This window comes from Mirounga leonina, unplaced genomic scaffold (genome assembly GCF_011800145.1).
Source record: "Mirounga leonina isolate KUSES-001 unplaced genomic scaffold, KU_Mleo_1.0 Mir_115, whole genome shotgun sequence".
In the NCBI taxonomy this organism is placed as follows: domain Eukaryota; kingdom Metazoa; phylum Chordata; class Mammalia; order Carnivora; family Phocidae; genus Mirounga; species Mirounga leonina.
In genome coordinates this window covers 89,692,435-89,718,938 of record NW_023270268.1, presented here as the reverse complement: position 1 = coordinate 89,718,938, position 26,504 = coordinate 89,692,435, and the positions used below count along the sequence as shown (strand labels likewise).

The 26,504-nt window shown below is 37.2% G+C and overlaps 1 protein-coding gene and 1 pseudogene across 2 annotated transcripts in view; one reads left to right on the top strand and one right to left on the bottom strand.

Annotated features, from left to right (window-relative positions):
* The window catches only part of EAF2 (ELL associated factor 2), a 57,928-nt gene that overhangs the window by 9,871 nt on the left and 21,553 nt on the right, over window positions 1-26,504 (top strand). For both annotated transcript variants that reach the window (XM_035000055.1, XM_035000053.1), the window contains exons 3-5: window positions 11,703-11,839; window positions 14,179-14,324; window positions 23,999-24,259. In XM_035000055.1, the coding sequence (XP_034855946.1) occupies window positions 11,703-11,839; window positions 14,179-14,324; window positions 23,999-24,259 (544 nt within the window). The remainder of the gene's footprint in view (window positions 1-11,702; window positions 11,840-14,178; window positions 14,325-23,998; window positions 24,260-26,504) is intronic.
* On the bottom strand, window positions 21,666-23,591 carry LOC117999132 (annotated as a pseudogene).

Below are 26,504 nucleotides of genomic sequence, written 5' to 3'. Positions count from 1 at the left end.
CGGCTCAGGTCATGATCCCGAGTTCCGGGATCGAGTCCCGCATCAGGCTCCCTGCTCAGCGAGGAGCCTGCTTCTCCCTCTGACCCTCCCCCCTCTCATGTACTCTCTCTCTCTCTCTCTCATTCTCGCTCTCTCAAATAAATAATCTTTAAAAAAAGGAAATGGTCCAGTTTCATTCTTCTGCATGTGGCTGTCCAATTTTCCCAAAACCATTTGTTGAAGAGACTGTCTTTTTTCCATTGGACATTCTTTCCTGCTTTGTCAAAGATTAGTTAACCATAGAGTTGAGGCTCCATTTCTGGGCTCTCTATTCTGTTCCATTGATCTGTGTGTCTGTTTTTGTGCCAGTACCATACTGTCTTGATGATGACAGCTTTGTAATAGAGCTGAAAGTGTGAAATTGTGATGCCGCCAGCTTTGCTTTTCTTTTTCAACATTCCTCTGGCTATGCGGGGTCTTTTCTGGTTCCATACAAACTTTAGGATTATTTGTTACATTTCTTTGAAAAAAGTGGATGGTATTTTGATGGGGATTGCATTGAATGTGTAGATTGCCCTAGGTAGCATTGACATCTTCACAGTATTTGTTCTTCCAGTCCATGAGCATGGAACGTTTTTCCATTTCTTTGTGTCTTCCTCAATTTCTTTCATGAGTATTTTATAGTTTTCTGAGTACAGATCCTTTGCCTCTTTGGTTAGATTTATTCCTAGGTATCTTATGGTTTTGGGTGCAATTGTAAATGGGATCAACTCCTTAATTTCTCTTTCTTCTGTCTTGTTGTTGGTGTATAGGAGTGCCACTGATTTCTGTGCATTGATTTTATATCCTGCCACTTTACTGAATTCCTGTATGAGTTCTAGCAGTTTTGGGGTGGAGTCTTTGGGGTTTTCCACATAAAGTATCATATCATCTGCAAACAGTGAGAGTTTGACTTCTTCTTTGATGATTCGGAAGCCTTTTATTTCTTTTTGTTGTCTGATTGCTGTGGCTAGGACTTCTAATACTATGTTGAATAGCAGTGGTGATAGTGGACATCCCGGCTGCATTCCTGACCTTAGGGGGAAAGCTCTCAGTTTTTCCCCATTGAGAATGATATTTGCTGTAGGTTTCTCATAGATGGCTTTTATGATATTGAGGTATGTACCCTCTATGCCTATACTCTGAAGAGTTTTGATCAAGAAAGGATGCTGTACTTTGTCAAATGCTTTTTCTGCATCTATTGAGAGGATCATATGATTCTTGTTCTTTCTTTTGTTAATGTATTGTATCACGTTGATTGATTTGCGGATGTTGAACCAACCTTGCAGCCCAGGGATAAATCCCACTTGGTCATGGTGAATAATCTTTTAATGTACTGTTGGATCCTATTGGCTAGTATTTTGGTGAGAATTTTTGCATCCATGTTCATCAAGGATATTGGTCTGTAATTCTCCTTTTTGGTGGGGTCTTTTTCTGGTTTTGGGATCAAGATAATGGTGGCCTCATAAAACGAGTTTGGAAGTTTTCCTTCCATTTCTATTTTTTGGAACAGTTTCAGAAGAATGGGTATTAATTCTTCTTGAAATGTTTCATAGAATTCCCCTGGAAAGCCATTTGGCCCTGGGCTTTTGTTTGTTGGGAGATTTTTGATGACTGCTTCAATTTCCTTAGTGGTTATAGGTCTGTTCAGGTTTTCTATTTCTTCCTGGTTCAGTTTTGGTAGTTGATACATCTCTAGGAATGCATCCTTTTCTTCCAGGTTATCTAATTTGCTGGCATAGAGTTGCTCATAATATGTTCTTGTAATTGTTTGTATTTCTTTGGAGTTGGTTGTGATCTCTCCTCTTTCATTCATGATTTTGTTGATTTGGGTCATTTCTCTTTTCTTTTTGATAAGTCTGGTCAGGGGTTGATCAGTCTTGTTAATTCTTTCAAAGAACCAGCTCCTGGTTTCGTTGATCTGTTCTACTGTTCTTTTGGTTTCTATTTCATTGATTTCTGCTCTGATCTTTATTATTTCTCTTCTCCTGCTGGGTTTAGGCTTTATTTGCTGTTCTTTCTCCAGCTCCTTTAGGTGTAGGGTTAGGTTGTGTACTTGAGACCTTTCTTGTTTCTTGAGAAAGGCTTGTATTGCTATATACTTTCCTCCTAGGACTGCCTTTGCTGCATCCCAAAGATTTTGAACAGTTGTGTTTTCATTTTCATTGGTTTCCATGAATTTTTTTAATTCTTCTTTAGTTTCCTGGTTGACCCATTCATTCTTTAGTAGGATGCTCTTTAGCCTCCATGTATTTGAGTTCTTTCTGACTTTCCTCTTGTGATTGAGTTCTAGTTTCAAAGCATTGTGGTCTGAAAATAGCAAGGGAATGATCCCAATTTTTTGGTACTGGTTGAGACCTTATTTATGACCTAGGATGTGATCTATTCTGGAGAATGGTCCATGGGCACTAGAAAAGAATGTGTATTCCGTTGCTTTGGGAGGGAATGTTCTGAATATGTCTGTGAAGTCCATTTGGTCCAGTGTGTCATTTAAAGTCTTTATTTCCTTGTTGATCTTTTGCTTAGACGATCTGTCCATTTCAGTGAGGGGGTGTTAAAGTCCCCTACTATTATTGTATTGTTGTCAATGTGTTTCTTTGCTTTTGTTATTAATTGCCTTATATAATTGGCTGCTCCCATGTTAGGGGCATAGATATTTACAATTGTTAGATCTTCTTGTTGGATAGACCCTTTAAGTAGGATATAGTGTCCTTCCTCATCTCTTATTACAGTCTTTGGTTTAAAATCTAATTTGTCTGATGTAAGGATTGCCACCCCACCTTTCTTTTCGTGTCCATTAGCATGGTAAATAGTTTTTCACCCTCTCACTTTCAATCTGGGGGTTTCTTTGGGTCTAAAATGAGTCTCTTGCAGACAGCATATCGATGGGTCTTGTTTTTTAATCCAATCTGATAGCCTGTGTCATTTGATTGGGGCATTTAGCCCATTTACATTCAGGGTAACTATTGAAAGATAGGAATTTAGTGCCATTGTATTGCCTGTAAGGTGACTGTTACTGTATATTGTCTGTGTTCCTTTCTGGTCTATGTTGCTTTTAGGCTCTCTCTTTGCTTAGAGGACCCCTTTCAATATTTCTTGTAGGGCTGGTTTCGTGTTTGCAAATTCCTTTAGTTTTTGTTTGTCCTGGAAGCTTTTTATCTCTCCTTCTATTTTCAATGACAGCCTAGCTGGATATAGTATTCTTGGCTGCATATTTTTCTCATTTAGTGCTCTGAATATATCATGCCAGTCCTTTCTGGCCTGCCAGTTCTCTGTGGATAGGTCTGTTGCCAATCTAATGTTTCTACCATTGTAGGTTATATACCTTTTCTCCCGAGCTGCTTTCGGGATTTTCCCTTTGTCTCTGAGACTCATAAGTTTTACTATTAGATGTCAGGGTGTTGACCTATTTTTATTGATTTTGAGGGGGCTTCTCTGTGCCTCCTGGATCTTGATGCCTGTTTCCTTCCCCAAATTAGGGAAGTTCTCTGCTATAATTTGCTCCAATATACCTTCTGCCCCTCTCTCTCTTTCTTCTTCTTCTGGGATCCCAATTATTCTAATGTTGTTTCGTCTTATGGTATCGCTTATCTCTCAAATTCTGCCCTCATGATCCAGTAGTTGTTTATCTCTCTTTTTCTCAGCTTCTTTATTTTCTATCATTTGGTCTCCTATATCACTGATTCTCTCTCCTGCCTCATTTATCCTAGCAGTTAGCGCCCCCATTTTTGATTGCACCTCATTAATAGTCTTTTTGATTTCGACTTGGTTAGATTTTAGTTCTTTTATTTATCCAGAAAGGGTTTCTCTAATAGCTTCCACGCTTTTTTCAAGCCCACCTAGTATCTTTAAAGTGATGATTCTGAACTCTAGATCTGACATCATACTAATGTCCGTATTGAGTAGGTCCCTGGCAGTCGGTACTACCTCTTGTTCTTTTTGTTGAGGTGATTTTTTCCGTCTTGTCATTTTGTCCAGAGGAGAATAGATTAATGAAAGAACAAAATGCTAACAGGGTAACAACGTCCCCAGAAAATATACTCTAAACAAATCAGAAAAGACCTGAAGCCGGGGGGAAAAGAAAAGGAAAGAAAGAAAAAAGAAAAAGAAAAAGATAAAAACAAACAAAAACAGAACAAAACAAAAAAAAAACCAGAATATGATCAAATGTAATCAGGCTGGTGCATAGATCAGTGCCACACACTAGATTTTGGGTGTATTTTGGTCTGTTAGAAGAAAGTGCCTCCCAAAATTTTAAAGAAAGAAAAACTTATATATGTACAAAAATAAGGCTGGATATGATGAGGGGATGGAATATGACTGTAAAGATGAAAATTATAAAAAATTTTATAAAAGGAATTGATAAGTTGTTTGAAAAAAGAAAGAAGAGGATTTAAAAAAAAAAAGGGAAAGAATGTGATCAGGCAGGAGAGTAGAACAAAACCATACACTAGAGATTTAGGGTATATTTTGATCTGTTAGAAGAAACTGTCTCAAAATTTTAAAGAGAGAACAACTTATATATATATATATGCCAAAAATAAGGGTAACTACTACGAACGGATAGAATATGACTCTAAAAGTGAAAAATAAAAATGTTTTTTAAAAAAGGGATTGATAAGATGTTGGTTGAAAAAGGGAAAAAGAAAAATTAAAAAAAAAAAAAAGATATTTAAAAAAAAGAATTAGGGGCTCCTGGGTGGCTCAGTCGTTAAGTGTCTGCCTTCGGCTCAGGTCATAATCCCAGATTCCTGGGATCGAGCCCTGCATCAGGTTCCCTGCTCAGCGGGAAGCCTGCTTCTCCCTCTCCCACTCCCCCCTGCTTGTGTTCCCTCTCTCGCTGTGTCTGTCTCTGTCAAATAAATAAATAAAATCTTAAAAAAAAAAAATTAACTTTGAAAGACTAAAGAATCATGGTAAAAAAGCCATGGATTCTATGTGCATTATTCCTCTAGCGCTGGAGTTCTGCCGTTCTCATTGATCGGTAAACCTGGTCTTGGCTGGCTGTTCTCGCTGATCTTCTGGGGGCAGGGCCTGTTGCCGTGGTTCCCAAAATGTCTTTGCCAGAGGCGGAATTGCCCCGCCCTTGCCCAGTCCAGGCTAAGTAATCTGCTTGGGTTTCCTCTCACGAGCTTTTGTTCCAAGCTTTCCGTACAGCTTTGGAGGCCGAGAGTGAAAATGGTGGCCTCCCAGTCTCAGCCCTGGAGGAGGCAAGAACTCGGGGTCCCGCTCCTCAGTGAGCCCCCAGAGAAAAGCAGTCAATCACTCCCATCTCCCGGGTCTCCGGCTGCACTCCATGCTCACCTGGCCTGTGACCAAGTGTCTCTATCTCTGGCACCCGACTCAGTGTGGAGTCTCCAAACCCAGCAGATCCCTGCAGTGTGCTCCTGCGCTGCTCCTCCCAGGGGAGGAAGGGGAGTCTCCCCAGATCTGCCGCTTGTTGGGTCCCTGCTGGAGGAGCAGTGGCCCGACTGTGCTGCGGATCACGGTTTATGGCAACCCCGAGCTGAGAGCCCGGGCCTTGGCTCCGTCTCTGCAGCCGGCTTCCCTGCTCCGATACCTGGGGGCTCTGCCACACTCAGGCACCCCTGGTCTTTCTGTGACCCTGAGGGTCCTGAGACCACAGTGTCCCACGAGGGTTCCACCCCCCGTTTAGCCACTGGAGCAACGTCCCTCAGCGGAGCTGACTTCTAAAAGTTCCGATTTTGTGCTCTGAGGCTCTATCACTTACCAGAAGCGGCCGACGGAGGCCCCCTCCCCCGCCGTCTATCCTCCTGAATATCACCTCGGATTCACTTCTCCGCACATCCTACCTTCCAGAAAGTGGTCGTTTTTCTGTTCAGAGAGTTGTTGTTATTCTTTTCTTTCATCTCCTGTTGAGTTCGTAGGTATTCAGAATGGTTTGATCCCTATCCAGCTGAATTCCTGAGACCAGACGAAATTTAGGTCTCCTACTCCTCTGCCATCTTGCTCCGCTTCGCCGCCTGGTAGAATCTTGGAAGGCTTCACAAGGCAGATGCTATTTGAGCTGAGCCTTAAAGGACAAGTAGCATTTCATCAGGCAGACAGGGAGTAGATTATTCTAGGCAAAAGAAACAGTGTGTAAAAGGCTCTAATAGAGAAAAACAAGAAGTTTGTGGAATAAATGAATTAATACAGTAAATAAATAACAGAATTATGAAAAATGATTGATAGTAGAGTCTGGAAAGGTAGATTGGGATCAGACTGTGAAAAATATATTATCTTCTAATGTAGAATTTTGACTTTATTCCATAGGTATTAGAGTACCATTAGAGGTTTTTAAGCAGAGTAGTAACATGATCAGATTTGTGCTTTTAGAGTGATTTTAGCAATAGTTTGGGGAATGGGTTAGAAAAGAGGCTAGGTCAGGGAGGCTTTAACCAAAGTTTTGTCCATTTAAAAACTTTCTAGGTGTTTCCAAGTAACACTGTCAAATACTATTTACATAAATAGACAAATTACTTGTTGCTCTAGTTTTCTCAGTTTTTGAGTTAGAAATTTCTTTGCATTCAGCTTCTTTTTTTTCTTTTATGCTGACTTGATCTATTCTCAGAGAACACAAAGACTGTAACTTTATATTTTAACATACAGAGAAAGCACTGGACTGAGATTTTTTTTCTTTTTGTTTAATTTTTTTAACAGAAATGATTTTGTGCCAATTCATTGACATTCTCTTGTATGCCTTTATGAGATGATTTGTTGTGATTAGAGGCAGAGCAAGCAAGCTTTCTATCCTCTAGTCTTCTAGTCTTATTTTTATCAGTCCAACACTATTTATTGAGACCCCACTGTTATGTCAGACTGTATCAGTTGCTGCCTCTGAAAGTTTTCCTGAGGTTAATTAAATTTGTGGGGGAGACTTCTCATTTGCTCCCTTACAAACTGAAGGAAATGAACAACCAATTCAGTGTGAGACATGTGGATGAATAAACTTTTGTAATACTCTGTTATGAAAAGCTGGCATCTCTAAAATAGTTTGGAAATTTAGTACCCATAAGTCTAAGGCTTTTTTGCTTTATGATGTTTATTAAAGAAAAACCTAAACCATCCCCTTAATTCTAAAAGTTATTGAAAAGCCTTAAGTTGATAACAGGTACCACTAGCCTACTTTCAGATTATAGGATTATTGATCAGTGATGATTGGTTTGCAAAAAAACTTTAGCTGGGTTCTTCTTTGCCATGTAGAATTTTCTTTTCTCAAATTAACAATCCTTCCATCCTCATTCCTTGCACACTTTTCTATTATAAGCATATGGGAATTCTTACATTTACTAATAAAACTTTCTCATTCACACATATCCTTTTTTAAGCAAGAGTTACCATCCACTATGTGTTTGGGTTTGATCTCAATTGAAATATCTCTTTAAGGAATGACAAGTATAGAAGGAAGTTTTCAAGCCTTCAAACTGTAAATTTCTAAAACAACAAAGAAATAATTTGGGAAGAAGTAACATCCCCCCCACCAGTCCACCAGAGATATATCCAAAAAGAATATGTCCCAATATTTGTGTGTGTATATGTGTGTATGAGAAAGAGAAACAGATAGACAGATGGGCCATATATACATGTACCTTCTGTGTGGTAACTCCTATGCTAGGTAGCTATTGCGAATACAGCAGAAGACTAGACACGGTCAGTGTCCTGAAAAATATTACCATTTAATGAGGAAGATAGGAAATAACTGATTAAAATATAGAAATATAAGGACTGTCACAGAGGTATACACAGAATATTACAGAAGTGCAGAAGAGAACTCAGTGGAGAAAGAAGAGATGCCAGGGTATGCTGTCTTGAAGAAGAGTTAGAGTTACCCTGGTAAAGGAAAGAGAGAAGACATTTTAGGCAGAGAAAAGAAAAAGACATGGGCTAAGACAAGGCAACAAAAAAGTCTGTTACATTTGAAGAACTACATGTAAGCCACTGTGGCTAGATCAGGAGTCCGCTAGGGACATAGTGGGAGATGGAAAGGTATTTAGGAATCAGATTTAAAAAGGGCTTAATGTGTAATGCAAAAGAATTTAAACTTTATCCTATAACCCTTTTAGACAGCTGAAATGAAAGAGAATTGTTACCAGCTTTCTACAGCAAATATTTTTTTCTGCTGGCCATTCAGTCCTAGAACAATTGTGATTAACAATAGAAATTACATTCTCAAATACACTTTGTGGGTTTTCTTCCCTTAAGTAAAGAACTTCTTTAACAAGTAGGAGGTTTACATTTCTTCAAAGTTCTTAATTTTGTGGAAATGTAATGATTGTTAGTTTGAGGCATTTAGATTCTCTATTTTCTTTATGAACTTGCTTTCATCATCTGGGTAAAAATGACTAGAAGCTAGAAGTCATCCTATAAAATAGAACTTTTATTATACTATACTTTTTTTTATGTTATGTTAGTCACCATACAGTACATCATTAGTTTTTGATGTAGTGTTCCATGATTCATTGTTTGTGTATAACACCCAGTGCTCCATGTAATACGTGCCCTCCTTAATACCCATCACTGGGCTAACCCATCCCCCTACCCCCCTTATTATACTATACTTTTAAGAGTATTTTCAGTTTCTGGCAGTTCCTTCATAGGGTAGATTTTCTAATTTTCATTCTTCTGGATTTTCTTTGGTAGTACCAAGTAAAAGAACCTAATAAAAATGAAGGCTGTTAAACTGATTAATATTAGACATTTACAAATCTCTCTTCCTTACAAATAATTCTCTATAGTTGACTATTATAAAATTTCAAAATGTCAAATTTTGAAAGGAAAAGACTTAAGTAACTATTATGATTTGTCATTGGTGCTGTCCAAGTTTGGCATTCTTTAGTGCTGTCTCTATCTTGAGGAGTACTTTTGTGGGACTTAATGAAATAGTCCACTGGAAACTTCCAACTACTACTAACTTACTATTACGCAGGAAATGCATCTCTAATGGTTGCTTATGACTTTAGCCCCCAAATGCTGGACTTGTGAAAATTCTATATGTCAGATGCACTACTATGCCACTAAACCACCCCCTTGGGCAACATCCCTTCCAGGATGAACCTGGTTTGATTCTGTCCACTGAGTATTTAGCTCAAATGAGAATAGCCCACCACATACTTGGGACCTCAGCTTATTTTAGGATTGGTTCTATTTTAGCATCCTATTACGGTTATATTTTTAAATGAATTATATCTTTTATCATATATATCTTTTAAGCCTTTTTTTAAATTTTAAGCTTAAATACTATCTTGTCTAATATTAATATTGCCACCTTTGCTTTCTTTTGATTTGCATGTTCATGGAATCTCAGTGTCTGTTTCTTTTATTTAGCTGACAGTTTGTTTTAAGTATATCTTTTGTTAACAGAATATTGTTGGGGTTTTTTTTATTAATTTATTTTTTAGAGAGAGAGAGAGAGCACATGAGGAGGGGTAGGGACAGAAGGAGAGGAAAAGAGAGAATCCCAAGCAGACTCCACACTGAGCATGGAGCCTGATGTGGGGCTCAATCTCACAATCCTGAGATCATGACCCTGAGATCATGACCTGAGCCAAAACCAAGGGTCGGGTGCTCAACCAACCGAGCCACCCAGATGCCCCTATTCTGTTTTATTTTTAAACCCAGTTCAACACTTTCTATTTTTATTAAGAGAATTCTATCCACATTTAGTTCAAAGCTGATGTACTTGATTTTTATATCTATCATCTTTAGTGTGTTTGTTTGTTATTTTAATTTTTCTCTCATTTGTATTTTATTAGTTTCATTAAGCATCTCTTCTTTCCTTTCTTTTTTCCGCCCTCCTATTTGGGAGTACAATTGTACCTTTCCCTTCCATTACGGATTAATTTCCTTTCCTGGTATTCATAATCAGGCATGATCAGATTTCCCTGTCAGTAGATGGGGGATAAACCTGGAAGGAGAGTAGGTCGGAGGATAATAGGAACCTAGGTGAGATGATGATTGGGTTCTGAAGTTGGGTAATAGCAGTAAATATGGAGATGATTGGATGTATTCAGTAGTTTGTTTTGAGGATTGAATGAGTTTAATGTTGTACATACAGAACACTTGGAACAGTGTCTAGAGCTCTATAGATCTTCACATATGTTTATATAAGACGGTTTTTTAAAAGGTAATTCCAGGGGTACCTGGGTGGCTCAGTTGGTTGAGCATCAGACTCTTGATTTCAGCTCAGGTCATGATCTCAGGATCCTAAGATCCAGTCCCACACTGGGTTCCATGCTGGGCATGGAGCCTGCTTAGGATTCTCTCTTCCTATCCCTCTGCCCCTCCCCCTGCTTGCACATACTCTCACATGCTCTCAATAAATAAATAAATAAATGGTCATTCTTCTATTTAGAGGCCTCCAAATGCTTCTCATGACTCACAGAAAAAATCTCAAACCCTTCCCATGGCCAGCAAGACCCTTCAGGATATAAACCTCATCCATCTGCCCAAGCTCATCTCCCTTTCCCACACCCCTTCCCTCTCACTTCATCTTTCTGGCCTCAGATCCTTTGTATTTGCTGTTCCTTTTTCCTGGAGCCCTCTACCCCCAGTTCTATGGTGGCTGAGTCCTTATCTTTCAGGCTGCCTCTAATTTAAATTTCATTTGCTCACAATAGTTATTTAGTCATACGCTTAGGAGTTTCCTGGTACTTTAATACTTTAATACCCCTTTTTTGGGGTATGGAATAAGGGAGTAGGCAGTAATTAAAGTTTAAAATAGGAATGGTGCTCAATTTAATAAGGAAAAAAACTTTTTAAAAACGTTCAAAGTGTGGAAGGCAGGTATAGAGACTATGAAAACCTTATTTAACTTGTTACTTAGGATCAGAATGTTCCTATTGTTCATATGCAATATCCATTTAGTATCTGTGAAGGGTTTGGTACTTTAGGTGCTAGGAGCAAGAAAAGAAATTATGATCCAGTCCTTTATTCTTTAGGAACTCAAAATACAATAATGTATTATAATTTTAAGATGTATTCTAAGTAGGAATACAAATATCTTTAAGAAGAATATTGCACAAATCTCTTAACTGTAATTTGAGTCCTTGGATTGCTATTTAGGGGTATCTTACTCATTTCTTCCTCTATTCCTTATATTTGCTGTAAACTGATAGTTATATCTGAAGGCTTGATAAGAGTTAGATTCTGTGTGTGTGTGTGCGTTTAGGCAAGACTACTTTATAGGTGATGCTGCTTACTTTGTTTTATATCACGTCATGAAGGATATGTCTGGTTGTCCCGCTTTTAATGATGCTAAAATTAATTAGTGAGGTTTCATGTAATAGGTGATTTGAATAGGGAAAGACAAGATTTTTAGATTTAAAAAACTAAACTTCTGAAGGAAGAAGAGGATGTGTAGGAAATATGATTCAGGGCTTCTGTTCCCTTATCTGTAAAATGTATTGGCTGCATTAAAATTGAATACAAATTGCCTGTTGTAGACCAATGAAACAAATTTTAGGGCAAGCACTTCCTCTATTCCCCTTCCTCAATGATAGCAGGTTTGAGACCTCAGCTTTGCTTCATCTCTTTTTTATGACGAATCCCTGTTGTCTGAGTAATAAACTTAGGAAGTTAGGTGACTTGAAGTATAACATAGATTGAGAAACAGAAGATCTCAAAGGCCTCCCAACTGAATTTCTGTGATAAGTTTTAAGTAATGATAATTAACTTTTAAACAGGGTTCAACTCCACCAGTAACTGTTTTCAAAGGTTCAAAGAAACCTTACTTAAAGGAATGCATTTTAATTATTAACCATGACACTGGAGAATGCCGACTAGAAAAACTCAGCAGCAACATCACTGTAAAAAAAACAAGGTATGTGGTTAATGAAATAAATTGCTTTATCAACAAATAAATTGCTAAGGAAATGTCAGTGAAAGAAATTATTGGATTAAGTCACATTATTATACAAGGATTATTTCTGTGTGGTACAAAAATGTTTTAATCTTTTTCCAAGTTTAAATTTGGTAGAGATCCTTAGCCAAAAGCTTTTACCACTTCTTCCTATGATATATAAAAGCTTTTTGTTTCTGAATGTTTTCTGTATGTGTAGGTATACCTTTTATTCTATTGTAGATGCTTTCATAGAATTGGACTGAAAAGAGCCAGTATACACTCTCCAAAACAATTTCATCTTCATTAGTGAAAATTTATTGAGCACCTAGAATATGTAAGACACTAGAAAAAGGAAAGTTTCTTATACAAATACTAAACCTCAGAATGTCTGCATTTTAATTGGATTAACAGATCATTCCATTTAAAAAGTCAGTAAGAGTATAGCTATCTCAAATTTTTGTTTGCAAATAGGTGGGGCATTATCATGTAATGTAAGGGACCTACACTAAAAGCCATAAAAATACCATAGACAAAAATTGTTCTAGGCCTGGGATGCCTGGGCGGCTCAGTCCTTAAGCGTCTGCCTTCAGCTCAGGTCATGATCCCAAGGTGCTGGGATCGAGCCCTACATCGGGCTCCCTGCTTGGCAGGAAGCCTGCTTCTCTCTCTCCCACTCCCCCTGCTTGTGTTCCTGCTCTCGCTATTTCTCTCTATGTCAAATAAATAAATAAAATCTTTAAAAAAAATTGTTCTAGGACTTAAAGGAAGGGAGAAGTTATTATTGATTGGAGCATTTGGGGAGTCCTTATTGATGCCTTGAAAGGTTAAGAATTCAAAGGGATACATGCACCCTGATTGATGTTTATCGCAGCATTATCAACAAATAGCCAAAATATGGAAACAGCCCAAACGTTCACCAACTGATGAATGGATAAAGAAGACGTGGTATATGTATATCTATAATGGAACATTACCCAGCCATAAAAAAGAATGAAATCTTGCCATTTGGAACAACATGGATAGAGCTAGAGAATGTTATGCTAAGTGAAATAAGTCAGTCAGAGAGAGACAAATAACATGTGATTTCACTCATATGTGGAATTTAAGAAACAAAACAATCATAGGGGGAAAAAAAGAGAGATGCAAACCAAGAAGCATACTCCTAACTATAGAGAACAAACTGATGGTTACCAGACAGGAGGTGGTTGGAGGGATGGGTTAAATGGGTGGTGGGGATTAAGGAGGGCACTTGTGATGGGCACTGGGTGTTGTATATAAGTGGTAAATCACTAAATTCTACACCTGAAGCTAATATTACACTGTATGTTAACTAACTAGAATTTAAATACAAACCTTTTTAAAAAAGAAGAAAGATTTGGGGCTTTTTCCCCCAAACATACTTTATGATAAGAATTACCATGGGTGGTTGTTAAATATGAGTTCCCAAATCCAGCTTCAGATCAGAGAAGGCCCCTGGGAAGCTCTATTTTTATCATCCCTTCCCTGCCCCAGTAGTTTTTATTAATAGGAAAGTTTGGAACATAATTGATCAGAGAGAACATGAAGTTGTGGGCAAAGTTTGAAGGCAGGAATTTATCTGACTTATTTGGAGCCAGTGAGTAAGAGCTGTTTGAATAGAGCAGAGATTTGTTTCTGTGCCCACGAATAAGTAGATTGACATGCTTACATTTTTTTTAAACATTAATCCACCAAACAAGTTGAGTAAAATGAAACAATGTGGGAAACAGAAAAATGCATAAACTATGATTTTTGAAGTGGTAATGAAAAGAACAGTGAGGTTCTAAACACTCTGTGAAGGTAGAAACTGACGGGATTTGGTGACTGGAAATGGAAAATACAAAAGTCAAGCATAACTGTATGATATACTCTTAAAAGTATTTGAAAGAAAGTATATGAATCTCCTTTAGTAACATGTCTTAAAGTTAGGAATGAAAAATGTGAAAGTGATTTGATTTTAACAGAAATGAATTTAGGGGATATGTTGTATTTGTTATACACTTTTGTATAATTTCCGTTTATTTTAGTAATTTGTGTATGTCTCATCTCTTCAGTTTTGAGCAGTAGTCTTGTTTTTATCCACATTTGTATCCCCCATTGGATCTGTGTGTATGTCACGCATATAAGTAGGGCTCAATAAGTACTTGTTAAATAATGAACCAAGTTAATGTTTTAATTTTTGAATATCATTTTAAGGATCCCTAGGGAAAAGAATAAGGTGTCCATTTTAGTAACTTTGTAAGTTGCAGTTGTTAAATTTCTATCATCCCTGTTTCAACCTTTGATATTCTTAATTGCAGAGTTGAAGGAAGTAGTAAAATTCAGTATCGCTTAGAGCAACAGCAGCAACACCTGCGGACTTCAGCTAGGACTCCCAATCTTGTGAAACATTCTCCATCTGAAGACAAAATGTCCCCAGCATCTCCAATGGATGATATTGAAAGAGGTAAAATCGAAGTGTGCATAATGCCCCTTGTAAGAAATTATTAAGAAATGTTAGGTGAAATTCTTCATTTTAATTAACAAGGGGACTAGCTTTGAACTGTCATTGAGAGCATAGTATTATTTTGTAATTGTGGGTTTTTCCGGGGGAAGAGTGTGGTTTATGATTTAGGGTATTTTGTCAGTAAGACTGTATCTATAGAACAGAATTTATATCTTTTATTTATTATTCAGGGGGAAAAAGTGGCTATTTGGATGTTTGTGGTGGAGTTTTCTTTTTTTTTTTTTTTTAAAGATTTTTATTTATTTATTTGACAGAGAGAGACACAGCGAGAGAGGGAACACAAGCAGGGGGAGGGGGAGAGGGAGAGGGAGAAGCAGACTCCCTGCTGAGCAGGGAGCCCGATGCGGGGCTCGATCCCAGGACCCTGGGATCATGACCTGAGCCGAAGGCAGACGCTTAACGACTGAGCCACCCAGGCGCCCCAAGTTTTCTTCTTTTTGACAGCTGTGATGATTTAAGTTGAATTCCTCACAGCACCTGTCGAAGTTCTTTGTGTATAGTCAGATTGTAGATATCTAAGATGTCACTAAACCAATAGTGAAGTGAGGAGATGTAATAAGATGTAGTAAGTTCTTCTGAATTGCTGCTCACTTCCCAGCAAGAAGGTATTTCTAGGGAGGCATAGTCCTTTTGAAAGTAAGGAAACTTAAATCTCCATTTTTTTTTTTTTTTTTTAGCTTCAGGTTGGTAGGAGTAAAACTCTGGTCACCTCATCACAAAGTATATTTGCTTCTGCACTCTTCCTTCATAATTTGCATGTAGCTCTCCAATTCCACTTGCTCCCTTCTAGGCCCACTATAGTATTACTTCCCCCTCATATTAGTGAGCAAAGAATATGTAATCTTAAAACCTTTGTTGCTACTAGGGATCTTGAATTTTATTTTATTTTAGTTTAGTTTAGTTTAGTTTTATTTTATTATATCTACTTCCAAAATGGATTTGAATTACAATTGTACATGTATATAACAAAATATTGTAATAGAAAATCAAGATATTGAAAGGGAAGAGGATTTGCTAATTATTTAAAATTACTTAAATATTTACTAATTATTAAAACATTAAATTTAGATCTGAGCTTCCTAGCCACTAAGGCAAAAATGAAGACCTAAGTAGCATATTTTGTATTATCCAAGGGACAGATTCCAAAGAATCAGACTCTTCCCTGCTATTAAATCTAAAAGGAATTAATCATATGGAACCTGTTCTAGGGAGTATTAAACTGTATATGTATAGTATCTTCAACAATAATTTTACAGTACAAGAAGAAATCCCTCCTTGTTTTTTAGCAGAGACCTTAATAAAAGCATTGTATTGTACAGGATAAGTTACCATGATCCAAACATAAGATCCAATTTTATGTAAGAATTTACCTTGAGATGTTTGTATCTGCATTCTAAGCCAGGGTGACTACCTGCTAAAATAAAAAGATTAAAAATTTTTTGTTCAACTACTTGATATTTGTATTCATATTCTAGAAAAATATTGACCTGAAAGTCAGTAGACTTGGCTCTGCCCCTGAAAAGCTGGTAATTTTTGTCCATTTTGGACCTAGGTTCCCTCATTTGTAAAATTATGAAATTGATCTAGATGGTAGCTGAAGACCTCACATAGCCATAAATTTTTTGTGTCTTAAAAACTTCTTGGAAATACTAAACCAAAGAGGACATCAACATTATTGCTCTTTTTACCTACTGGAAGAAGTAACTGTTTCATAAAATGCACAGACATCAATGCAAGGCTACAAGAAACATGAAAAGTCAAGGAAACATGACACCATCAAAGGAATACAATAATTTTTCAATAATGGACCCTAAAGAAACAGAAATCTACCAATTGCTAGACAAAAAATTCAAAATAATTGTTTTAAGGAAACTCAGAGAGCCACAAGAGGACACAGACAACTCAATAAAATCAGGAAAACAATACATGAAACTAGAATTTCAACAGAGAGAAATAATAAAAAAAGAACCAAACAAATTCTGGAGCTGAATACTATGAATACCAAAGAATACCATGAATGAAATTTAGAAATGTAGTAGAGAGCACCAACAGCTGACTTTATCAAGCAAAAGAAAGAATCTGTGAACTCAAAGATAGGTCCTTTTTTGTTAGGAAAAAGAAAATTTTTTTTGCATTTAGGAAGTCTTCACTAAAGGAAATTAAAAAAAATTTTTTTATTATGTTATGTTAGTCACCATACAGTACTTCATTAGTTTTTGATGTAGTGTTCCATGATTCATTGTTTGCGTGTAACACCCAGTGCTCATAGGTCATTTGAAATTAACTAGTCAGTGGAAAAAAAGAGGAATGAAAAGTAGTGAAGAGAGCCAATGTGAATTAGAGGATATCATCAAGCAAAACAGTGTATGAACTATAGGAATCCAAGAAGGAGAAGAGAGAGAGAAAGCTTATTTAAAGAAATAATGGCTGAAAACTTCCCAGACTGGAACTACATCCAGACATATGAAACTCAAAAGACTCCAAGCAATATCAACCCAAAGAAAGTCACAAGAATAAAAGGCACAGCATAGGGAATATAGACAATGGTATTATAATACCATTGCATGGTGGCAAATGGCAGCTATACTTATGGTAAACATAGCATAGCTTATAGAGTTGTTTAATAACTATGTTGTATACCTGAAACTAACATCATGTGTCAACTATACTTCATTAAACAATTTTTGTTAAGTCTTCACCAAGACTAATTATAATAAAACTGCCAAAAATTAAGGACAAAGAAAGAATTTTGAAAACAGCAAAAGAAACTCCTCACATATAAGGGAACCCCCATTGGCTATCAGTGGATTTCTCAGCAGAAACCTTGCAGGCCAAGAGAGTGGGATAATATTGTCAAAATGCTAAAATCAACAACAACAAAAAACTGCCAACCAAGAATGCTTTAACTGGCAAAGCTGTCCTTCAGAAATGAAGGAGATACAAAGACTTTCCCAGATTAACCAAAGCTGAGGGAGTTCATTGACACCAGATGTGCCTTACAAGTAATGTTAAAGGGAGTTCTTCAAGCTGAAATGAATGGATGCTAATTAATAACATAAAAACAAATGAAAGTATAAAACTAACTGGGAAACTTAAGTACATAATCAAATTTAGAATAATAATGTAAGAGTAGTATGTAAATTACTTAACTCTAGTATAAAATGTAAAAGACAAAGAGTATTAAAAATAACAATAGCAATAATAACTTGTTAATGGATACACAATTTTAAAAGATGTAAATTGTGACATCAAAAACACTGTAGGAAGGGGAATAAAAGGATGAAATTTTTCTATTTGGTAGAAGTTATTGTTAGCTTAAAATAGACTGTTAGAACTCTAAGAGATTTTAAATAGCCTCATTGTAACCACAAAGCAAAAACCTCTAATAGACCCCCAAAAGAAAGAGGAAAGAAGTCAAAGCATACCACTATGAAAATTAATTACATCACAAAGGAAGACAGCAAAAGGTACAACCTACAAAACAACCAGAAACAATTAACAAGGTAGCAATAGTAAGTCTTTACCTATCAATGATTACTTTAAATGGAAAGGAATTAAATTCTCCAATCAAAAGACATAGTGTGGCTGAATGGATAAAACAAGATCAACTAGGTGCTGCCTACAAGAGACTCATTTTGGCTCTAAGGACACGTGTAGGCTGAAAGTGGAGGGATAGAAAAAGATACTCCGTTCAAATGAAAACCAAAAGAGAGCAGAAGTAGCTATACTTATTATATCAGACAAAACAGACTAAGTCAAAAACTGTCACAAGAGACAAAGAAGGTCATTAGATAATGATAAAGGGATCATTTCACCAGGCAGATTTAACAGTTGTAAATGTATATACATCCAATATTGGAGCACCCTAATATATTACATATTTAAAGATCTGGGGAGAAATAGAGATAGCAATGCAAAAATAGAGGACTTCAGTACCCCACTTTCAACAATAGATAAATCATCAAGACAGAAAATCAATAAGAAAATATTGGATTTGAACTAGACTTTAGGCCAAATAGACCTAACAGATTTGTATAAAACATGCTATCCAACAGCAGCAGAATACATGTTCCTCTCAAGCATAAGCTGAACATTCTCCATGATACATCATACGTTAGGTCACAAAGCAAGTCTTAACAAGTTTAAGGAGATTGAAATCATATTAAGTATCTTTTCCAACCACAGTGGTGTGAAACTACTATCAACAATGGGAGGAAAATGGGGAAATCCACAAATTTGTGGATTTCATGCAGCTGAACAACCAATGAGTCAAAGAAGAAATCAGAAAGGAAATTTTAAAAATCTTGAAATAAATGAAAAGGAAGGGCAATATACCAAAATAATAGGCTCCAGCAAAAGCTGATCAAGAAGGAAGTTCATAGGAATAAATGCCTACATTAAGAAAAGAGAAAGATCTCAAATAACCTAACTTCATAACTTCAAGGAACTAGAAAAAGAGGAACATGCTAAGCCCAAAGTCAGCAGAAGGAAGGAAATAATAAAGATTATTCAGAATAGAAATAAGAGAAATAGACCAGAAAAACAATAGAAAAGATGAATGAAACTGAGTTGGTTTTTTAAAAAGATTAAGTAGACCAAATTTTAACTAGACTAATGAAGAAAAAAGAGAGAAATGAAAGAATCATTATAACTGATACTACAGAAATACAATCATAAGAGACTGAAAAATTATATGCCAACAAATTGTATAACCTAAAAGAAATGCATAAATTCCTAGAAAGAGACAACCTACCAAGACTGAATCATCTGAATCATGAGGAAAGAGAAAATCTGAACAGGCCAATAATAAGTAAGGAGATTGAATCAGTAATCAAAAATCTTCTAGCAAAGAAAAGCCCAGGACCATATAGATAGCTTCACTGGTGAATTCTCCCAAATGTTTAAAGAAGAATTAATGCCAGTTCTTCTCAAACTATTCCAACAAATTGAAGAGGAGGGAACACTTTCAAATTAATTTTACAAAGCCAGTATTATTCTGATATAAAAGCCAGAGAAGGACACAAAAAGTTACCAATATCCCAGATGAACATAGATGCAAAAGTCCTCAACAAAATATAGCAAACTAAATTCAACAGTACATTAAACGGATTATATACCATCATCAAATGGGATTTATGCTGGAAATGCAAGGATATTTCAACATATGCAAACCAATAGATGTGATATATCATGTTAGCAGAATGAAGGATGAAAATCATATGATCATCTCAGTAGATGCAGATAAAGCATTTGACAGAATTCAACACTTTCACATTAAAAACTCTCAATGAATTAGATATAGGAGAAACATAGATCTACATAATAAACGCCATATATGATAAGCCCACAGCTATCATACTCAACAGTGAAAAGCTGAAAGTTTTTTTCTAAGATCAGGAATAAGACAAGACATTCTTTTTACTTCTATTCTGCATAGTACTAAAAATCTAGCCAGAGCAATTAGGCAAGAAAAAGAAAGAAATGGATCTAAATTGGAAAGAGGAAATAAATTTGTTTCTACAGATGATATGAGCTTATGCCTAAAAAACCCTAAAGACTCCACCAAAAAACTGTTAGAACTAATGAATGAATTCGGTAAAGTTGCAGGATACAAAATCAATATACAAAAACCAGTTGCATTTCTATATACTAACAAACTATCGGAAAGAGAAATAAGTGAAATAAGCTACACAGAGAAAGATAAATATTGTATGATCTCACTTATATGTGGAAGCAATCTAAAAAAGTTAAACTCCTAGAAACCGTGTAGGAGGGTGGTTTATAACTTTGAGTTATAAGATGAATAAGTTCTGGGGATCTAATATACACTATGGTATCTAAATTTTTTAAAGTTTTTATTTAAATTTCAGTTACAGTGGAATATTAGTTTCAGATGTACAATTTAGTGATTCAACACTCACATACAACACCTGGTAGTCATCACAACATGTGCATTCCTTAATCCCCATCGTCTATTTACCTCATCCCACCTCCCATCTCCCATCCAGCAACCCTTAGTTTGTTCTGTATAGTTAAGAGTATGTTTCTTGGTTTGCCTCTCTTTTTTTCCCATGTTAATTTGTTTTGTTTCTTAAATTCCACATGAGTGAAATCATATGGTATTTGTCTTTCTCTGACTGACTTATTTCACTTAGCATAATTCTCTGTAGTTCCATCCATGTTGTTGCAAATGACAATATTTCATTCTTTTTTATGGCTGAGTAATAGTCCATATTCCATAAATATATATATTTATCACATTTTCTTTATTCATTCATCAGTCCATGGATATTTGGGCTATTTCCATAACATGTGTCTGTTAGCCATCTGTATATCTTCTTTGGAAAAATGTCTATTCATGTCTTCTGCCCATTATTTAATAGGATTATTTATTTTTGGGGGGTGTCAAGTTTGATAAGTTCTTTATATATTTTGGATATTAACCCTTTATCAGATATGTCATTTGCAAATATCTTCTCCCATTCTGAAGGTTGCCTTTTAGTTTTGTTGCTTTCTTCACTGTGCAGAAGCTTTTTTTTTTTTATTCTTATGTTAATCCCCATACATTGCATCATTAGTTTTAGATGAAGTGTTCCATGATTCATTGTTTGTGCATAACACCCAGTGCTCCATGCAGAATGTGGCCTCCTCAATACCCACCACCAGGCTAACCCATCCTCCCACCCCCCTCCCTTCTAGAACCCTCAGTTTGTTTTTCAGAGTCCATCGTTTTTGATAAAGTCCTAATTTTTGCTTTTGTTTCCCTTGCCTCAGGAGACATATCTAGTAAGAAGTTGCTATGGCCTATGTCAAAGAAGTTACTGCCTGTGTTCTCCTCTCAGATTTTAATGCTTTCATGTCTCACATTTAGGTCTTTAATCCATTTAATATTTATTTTTGTGTATGGTGTAAGAAAGTGGTCCAGTTTCATTCTTTGCAGGTTGCTGTCCAGTTTCCCCAACACTATTTGTTGAAGAGACTGTCTTTTTCTCACTGGATATTCTTTCCTGTCTTGTCAAAGTTGTGGGTTCCTTTCTGGGTTTTCTATTCTGTTCTATTGATCTACGTGTCTATTTTTGTGCCAGTAGTATGGTATCTAAATTTTCTAAGAGAGCAGATCTTATGTGTTCCCATCACACACACACACACACACAAGGGATAAATATGTTAATTAACTTGATTATGATAATCGTTTCACAATGTATTTCAAAGCATTAAGTTGTATATTTTGGGTTTTTTTTCCTCTTGCCAAAAAAATTATAAACTGTCTAAAATTTTCTCACAGAAGTCAGTTGATTTGAGTGTTTCTCTTCAGTCAAAGCTAGGACACCAGAGTGAGAGCCCCTAGGAACAGCCAGTCCCCTGCGGGGTCCCAGGTAGGGCCTGTTAGGAGAGTAGGTTTCAGAAGCTGGGGCTGGAGGCTACTCAGGAGATGAACCTCAGGCTCAGCTTGTGCCCTTCGCAGACCTGCAGGCGATCCGGTCTCCTTCATCCAGTAGATGTCGTGCTATTCCAGAGCATGTAGTTCTTGCCTGAAATGCTGCTTGTGCAGGCTGTGGTTGGCCAGCAGGAGCAAGGCCAGGCTGCCATAGCCACTGTCCATCATGTCGCATTCCCCCATCTAGGGCACTCACAGTGTGGTGCCAGGCTGGTCCGGACCCTGGCAGAGTTCCTGGACTCCAGAATCCCCCAGCTTGTTGTTGCTCATCTGCAGTATCCACGAGATACTGTTTGGGGGCAAGGTTGTGCCGAAGTGGTGGCAGCAGAGAGCCGTAAGCTGCAGGACTTTACCCATGGGTACTGCAGCTGGCAGCCAGTTTCCTGCAGGCTCTCACATGCAGCCAGGCACCCTTGTCCCCCAGCACATTGCCCACTAAGCTCCACTCTTCAGGCTCTCCTTGGCCCTAAGGATGTAGCACAGATCTCTGCAGCCCCTGGTGGTGATGTCACAGTCCCAGAGCCACAGAGCCCTGAGTCAGGAGCTGGGGTGTAACATTCTGGGGCACAGCGCGGCAATACCCATGTAACCCAGCTTGCCATCCAGGTCCAGTGCCTGCAGTGAGGCCTTGGAGGTCACAATACCACACAGGTCCTTACCACTGGCCGACGCGAGGCCACAGTTTTCCAGCTTGAGCGTCTTCAGCTGGCAGGCAGAGTCCACCAGGCCCTGGTACAGCACTCAGACGCCAGCCTCGCAGCTGTCATCGTTGCTCACCATGAGCTCCTTGGAGTGCTGCTTGGCCTTTGAACACCACAGCTAGGGGCTCACGACTGGCAGCTATCAGGTTGTAGTACTCTAGCTGAAGTGTCTCAAGGTGGCAGTGGGAGTCCAGCAGATCTTTGCAGAACAGCTGCAGGCCTGCATCTGCCAGCAAACTGTCACTGAAGGATAGGCACCAAGTGCAGCACACAGGGCAGGCCCCCACAGCCAGCCTCCATCAGGCAGCAGTTCTGGAGGCTGAGCTTCTCTATCTTGCAGGTGGGGCTCTACAGGCCCTGGAGCACCAGGTGCATACCGGCATCACCCGGCTCTTTGGTGCAAAGGCTAAGCTCAATCAGGGAGGGGTTGGCCCAGAGAGCACAGCTGACATCCTTGCAGCACAGCTCTGTGAGGCCCCTGTCATCCAGCCTGACCACCTCAAACTGCTGGATCAGAGGTGGGAGCTCTCTCCACCCAGCATCACCTAACTGCTCACACTGAATGTCCAGATTCTTGGTTCAAGGGAAAGTGTTTTCACAGGCCAAGCTGCTTCTTACACTGGGGCTGGGAGCCTGTTGTACACTTTAAATATATACATCTAGAGGGAAGGGGGGAGGGGGATGGGTTAGCCTGTGATGGGTATTAAAGAGGGCACATACTGAATGGAGCACTGGGTGTTATACGCCAACAATGAATCATGGAACACTACATCAAAAACTAATGATGTACTGTATGGTGATTAACATAATAAAATTTAAAAAATGTAAAATAAATATATACAGTTTTGTCAATTATAGGTCAGAAAAGCTGGGGAAAAAAAAAGAAAGTCATCTGTATGTACTGTGTTGCCTTATATGTACTGGGAGAGTAAGAGGAATTGGAGAATGGTTTCTGCCAAAATAGATTTTAATTTTTACAGTTTTAATTTTTCACATTCTTTATTTTATTTGAATTACATACATATTTAAGTATAATGGTATAATAAATGTAGCATTTAGATTAGGCATTGCCTATGTCTTTTAATGGTAGAGGAGCTTTTTAAATAAAATGCTTAAAATGCTCTAAATGCATGACTAATCTCATTTATTCCTCATCAACAGTTTCTTAGAAGCTAACACATTCAAATTTTATTTTATTTATTTAATATTTATATTTACTATTATTTCTCTCTCTCTTTTTTAATTTATTTATTTGAGAGAGAGAGAATGAGAGACAGAGAGCATGAGAGGGAGGAGGGTCAGAGGGAGAAGCAGACTCCCTGCCGAGCAGGGAGCCCGATGCGGGACTCGATCCCGGGACTCCAGGATCATGACCTGAGCCGAAGGCAGTCGCTTAACCAACTGAGCCACCCAGACGCCCCTATATTTACTATTATTTATTTAACCTATCTGTTATTTTTCTGTTTTATTTTTAGAACTGAAGGCAGAAGCTAGTCTAATGGACCAGATGAGTAGTTGTGATAGTTCATCGGATTCCAAAAGTTCATCATCTTCAAGTAGTGAGGATAGTTCCAGTGACTCAAACGATGAAGAGTGCAGATCCTCTCCTTCTGATCCAGGGAATTATATCTCAGGACATCCTGCCATGTCTGCCATGCCACACTGCAGGATTCCTGATATGGATGCTGGCCAGAATAGATCTCATGACAACAGTAGCCTTCTGATGAATACTTTAAGTAAGTATATATAAACATGAGTAATTGGAAAAGTAAGAATTCACAGTGGAGCCATAGTGATTATGATCTAAAATTTGGATAAAGAGAAAAAACTCTTATTTTATTCATTTGATACTATGATTAACCATTACCTTTTTGTTGAATCATTCCTTTTCTTTTGACTTTTTGACATAATGTCTTACTGGTTTTTCTCCTGTCTCTCTAGATACATTTCTTTCTCCTTTGACAGTTTAGAATCTTCTACTTAGTCATTAGAGCTGGAGTTCTCAAGCCTTAATTCTAGGTCCTTTTTTCTTTTTACTCCACTTTCTTTCCCTAGGTAATCTCCTCCATATTTCTGTTGTAATTAGTACTTACGTATAGATAACTTGTAAATTTGCATCTCTGACCCAGACCTATGAGCTCTGGAAACAAGTAGGTCCAACACCATCTTTTAGTAGGGGCATCCCAAATTCACTTTGTCTAAAACCAACTTATAATCATTGGCTCACAGTGTTTCCCTCTTAGTGAAAGGCAGGATTCATCTAATGATACAATCCAGAAGCCTAATTGTATGCAAGGATTTACTTCCTCTCCCTTTTTATAGTGTAGTCAGTCCTTCATCAAGTCCTGTTTATTTTACCTCCTTAATATTTCTCAAATTCATCTACTTCTCTGCATCTCCACTACTATCACTCTAATTCCACTTGCTGTTATTTCTTGCTTTTAACTCTGCAGTGACTTTCTAACTGGTTCACCCCTTACCTAGTCAAACCCATTTTTGCTTCATTATGTACATTGCAGCCATTTTGATCTTTTCATAATTAAAATATAACTTGTCACCCCTCCTGCTTTAAACTTTTCAATAGCTAGTACAGTTGACCCTTAAGCAACATAGGTTTGAACTGTGCAGGTCCACTTATACGTGGATTTTTTTTTCAATAGATTTTTTTTTTGGTATTATCAATGTATTTTCTTTTCCTTTTGATTTTCTTAATGTTATTAAGAATATGTATATGTAATACATGTAACATAGAAATTATGTGTTAATCGACTGTTTCTACTATCAGTAAGGCCTCTGGTCAACAGTAGGTTATTAGTAGTTAAGTATTTGTGGGGTCAAAAGTTATATGCAAATTTTTCACCGTGGAGGGTCAGCTCCCCTAATCCCCCCCACATTATTCAAGGGTCATTTGTAATTTCTTTTATGATAGACACAAAACATCTTGCTATAATGGTCTTGCTCCTTCTGTTCTAGCAACATTTACCTAATTTTTGCCACTGTACTCAAATACTTTCACCCACAGAAACACTTCCTTCCTTTCAGAATGTAGTTAGTTTTTTCTCCTTTAGATTACAATTCAAGGCATACTTTATCAAGGACACCTTCATGACAAGGTCAAATCCCCTTTTTGTAGAACTTCAGAGCAATATCTCGTTTATATCAAATGTCATAATTATAAAATTATATCTTTTGTGTGATTTGCTTTCTTCTAAACATAAGCGCCAGGAGGACACCAATTATGTTTATTTTTTGCTTATTGAATATTAGCATCTAACACAGTACCTGATACATAGTAGATGCTCAATAAATACTTTGTAATGAAAGCCTACAGGTTGATACTCTCAGGGGGAGAATGGGACTTTCTGTTTACTTAAAGTTAATCTCACTGTGTTAATTAATAATAAGAAAGAAAGCAGCTAGGAAGGATTGACTCCAGCTCTAGCCAAATAACAGAACTAAAGAAGGAAGGAGTCAAGTCTGGGTGGCAGAGAAAGTGAAACTATGAATTAAATAGGGACTAGGAAAGGTCTTTTGAACTTCCAGTTATTAATGTTGTTAGTGCTTCCTACCTCAAGAGGTAAAATTGGAGCATCTGATTTCTTGAATGGCCAAATAATGACAAAAGTTTCAATTGACCAGGAGGATAAAGAATTACAAATTTGTATGCCCATAATAATGTATCTTCACCATTTATGTGCATATATATTAAAATATGTAGTTGTATGTATATGTGAGTGTATATATATATATAAAATAAAAATTGATAGATGGAGATATTGACAAGTCTCTGTCATAATGAAAGATTTAATGCATCTGTAATCAAGCGGACAAAATTTAGTAAGGGTATAAAATCCTTGAACAACATAATTAACATGCCTATTCTAATAGTAAATAAGAATTCTACAGTTCAAAATGTGAAGCGGACATTCTTTTAAGGCATATATAAAACATTTTAGAAATTACTTCCTACTGAGACAAAGG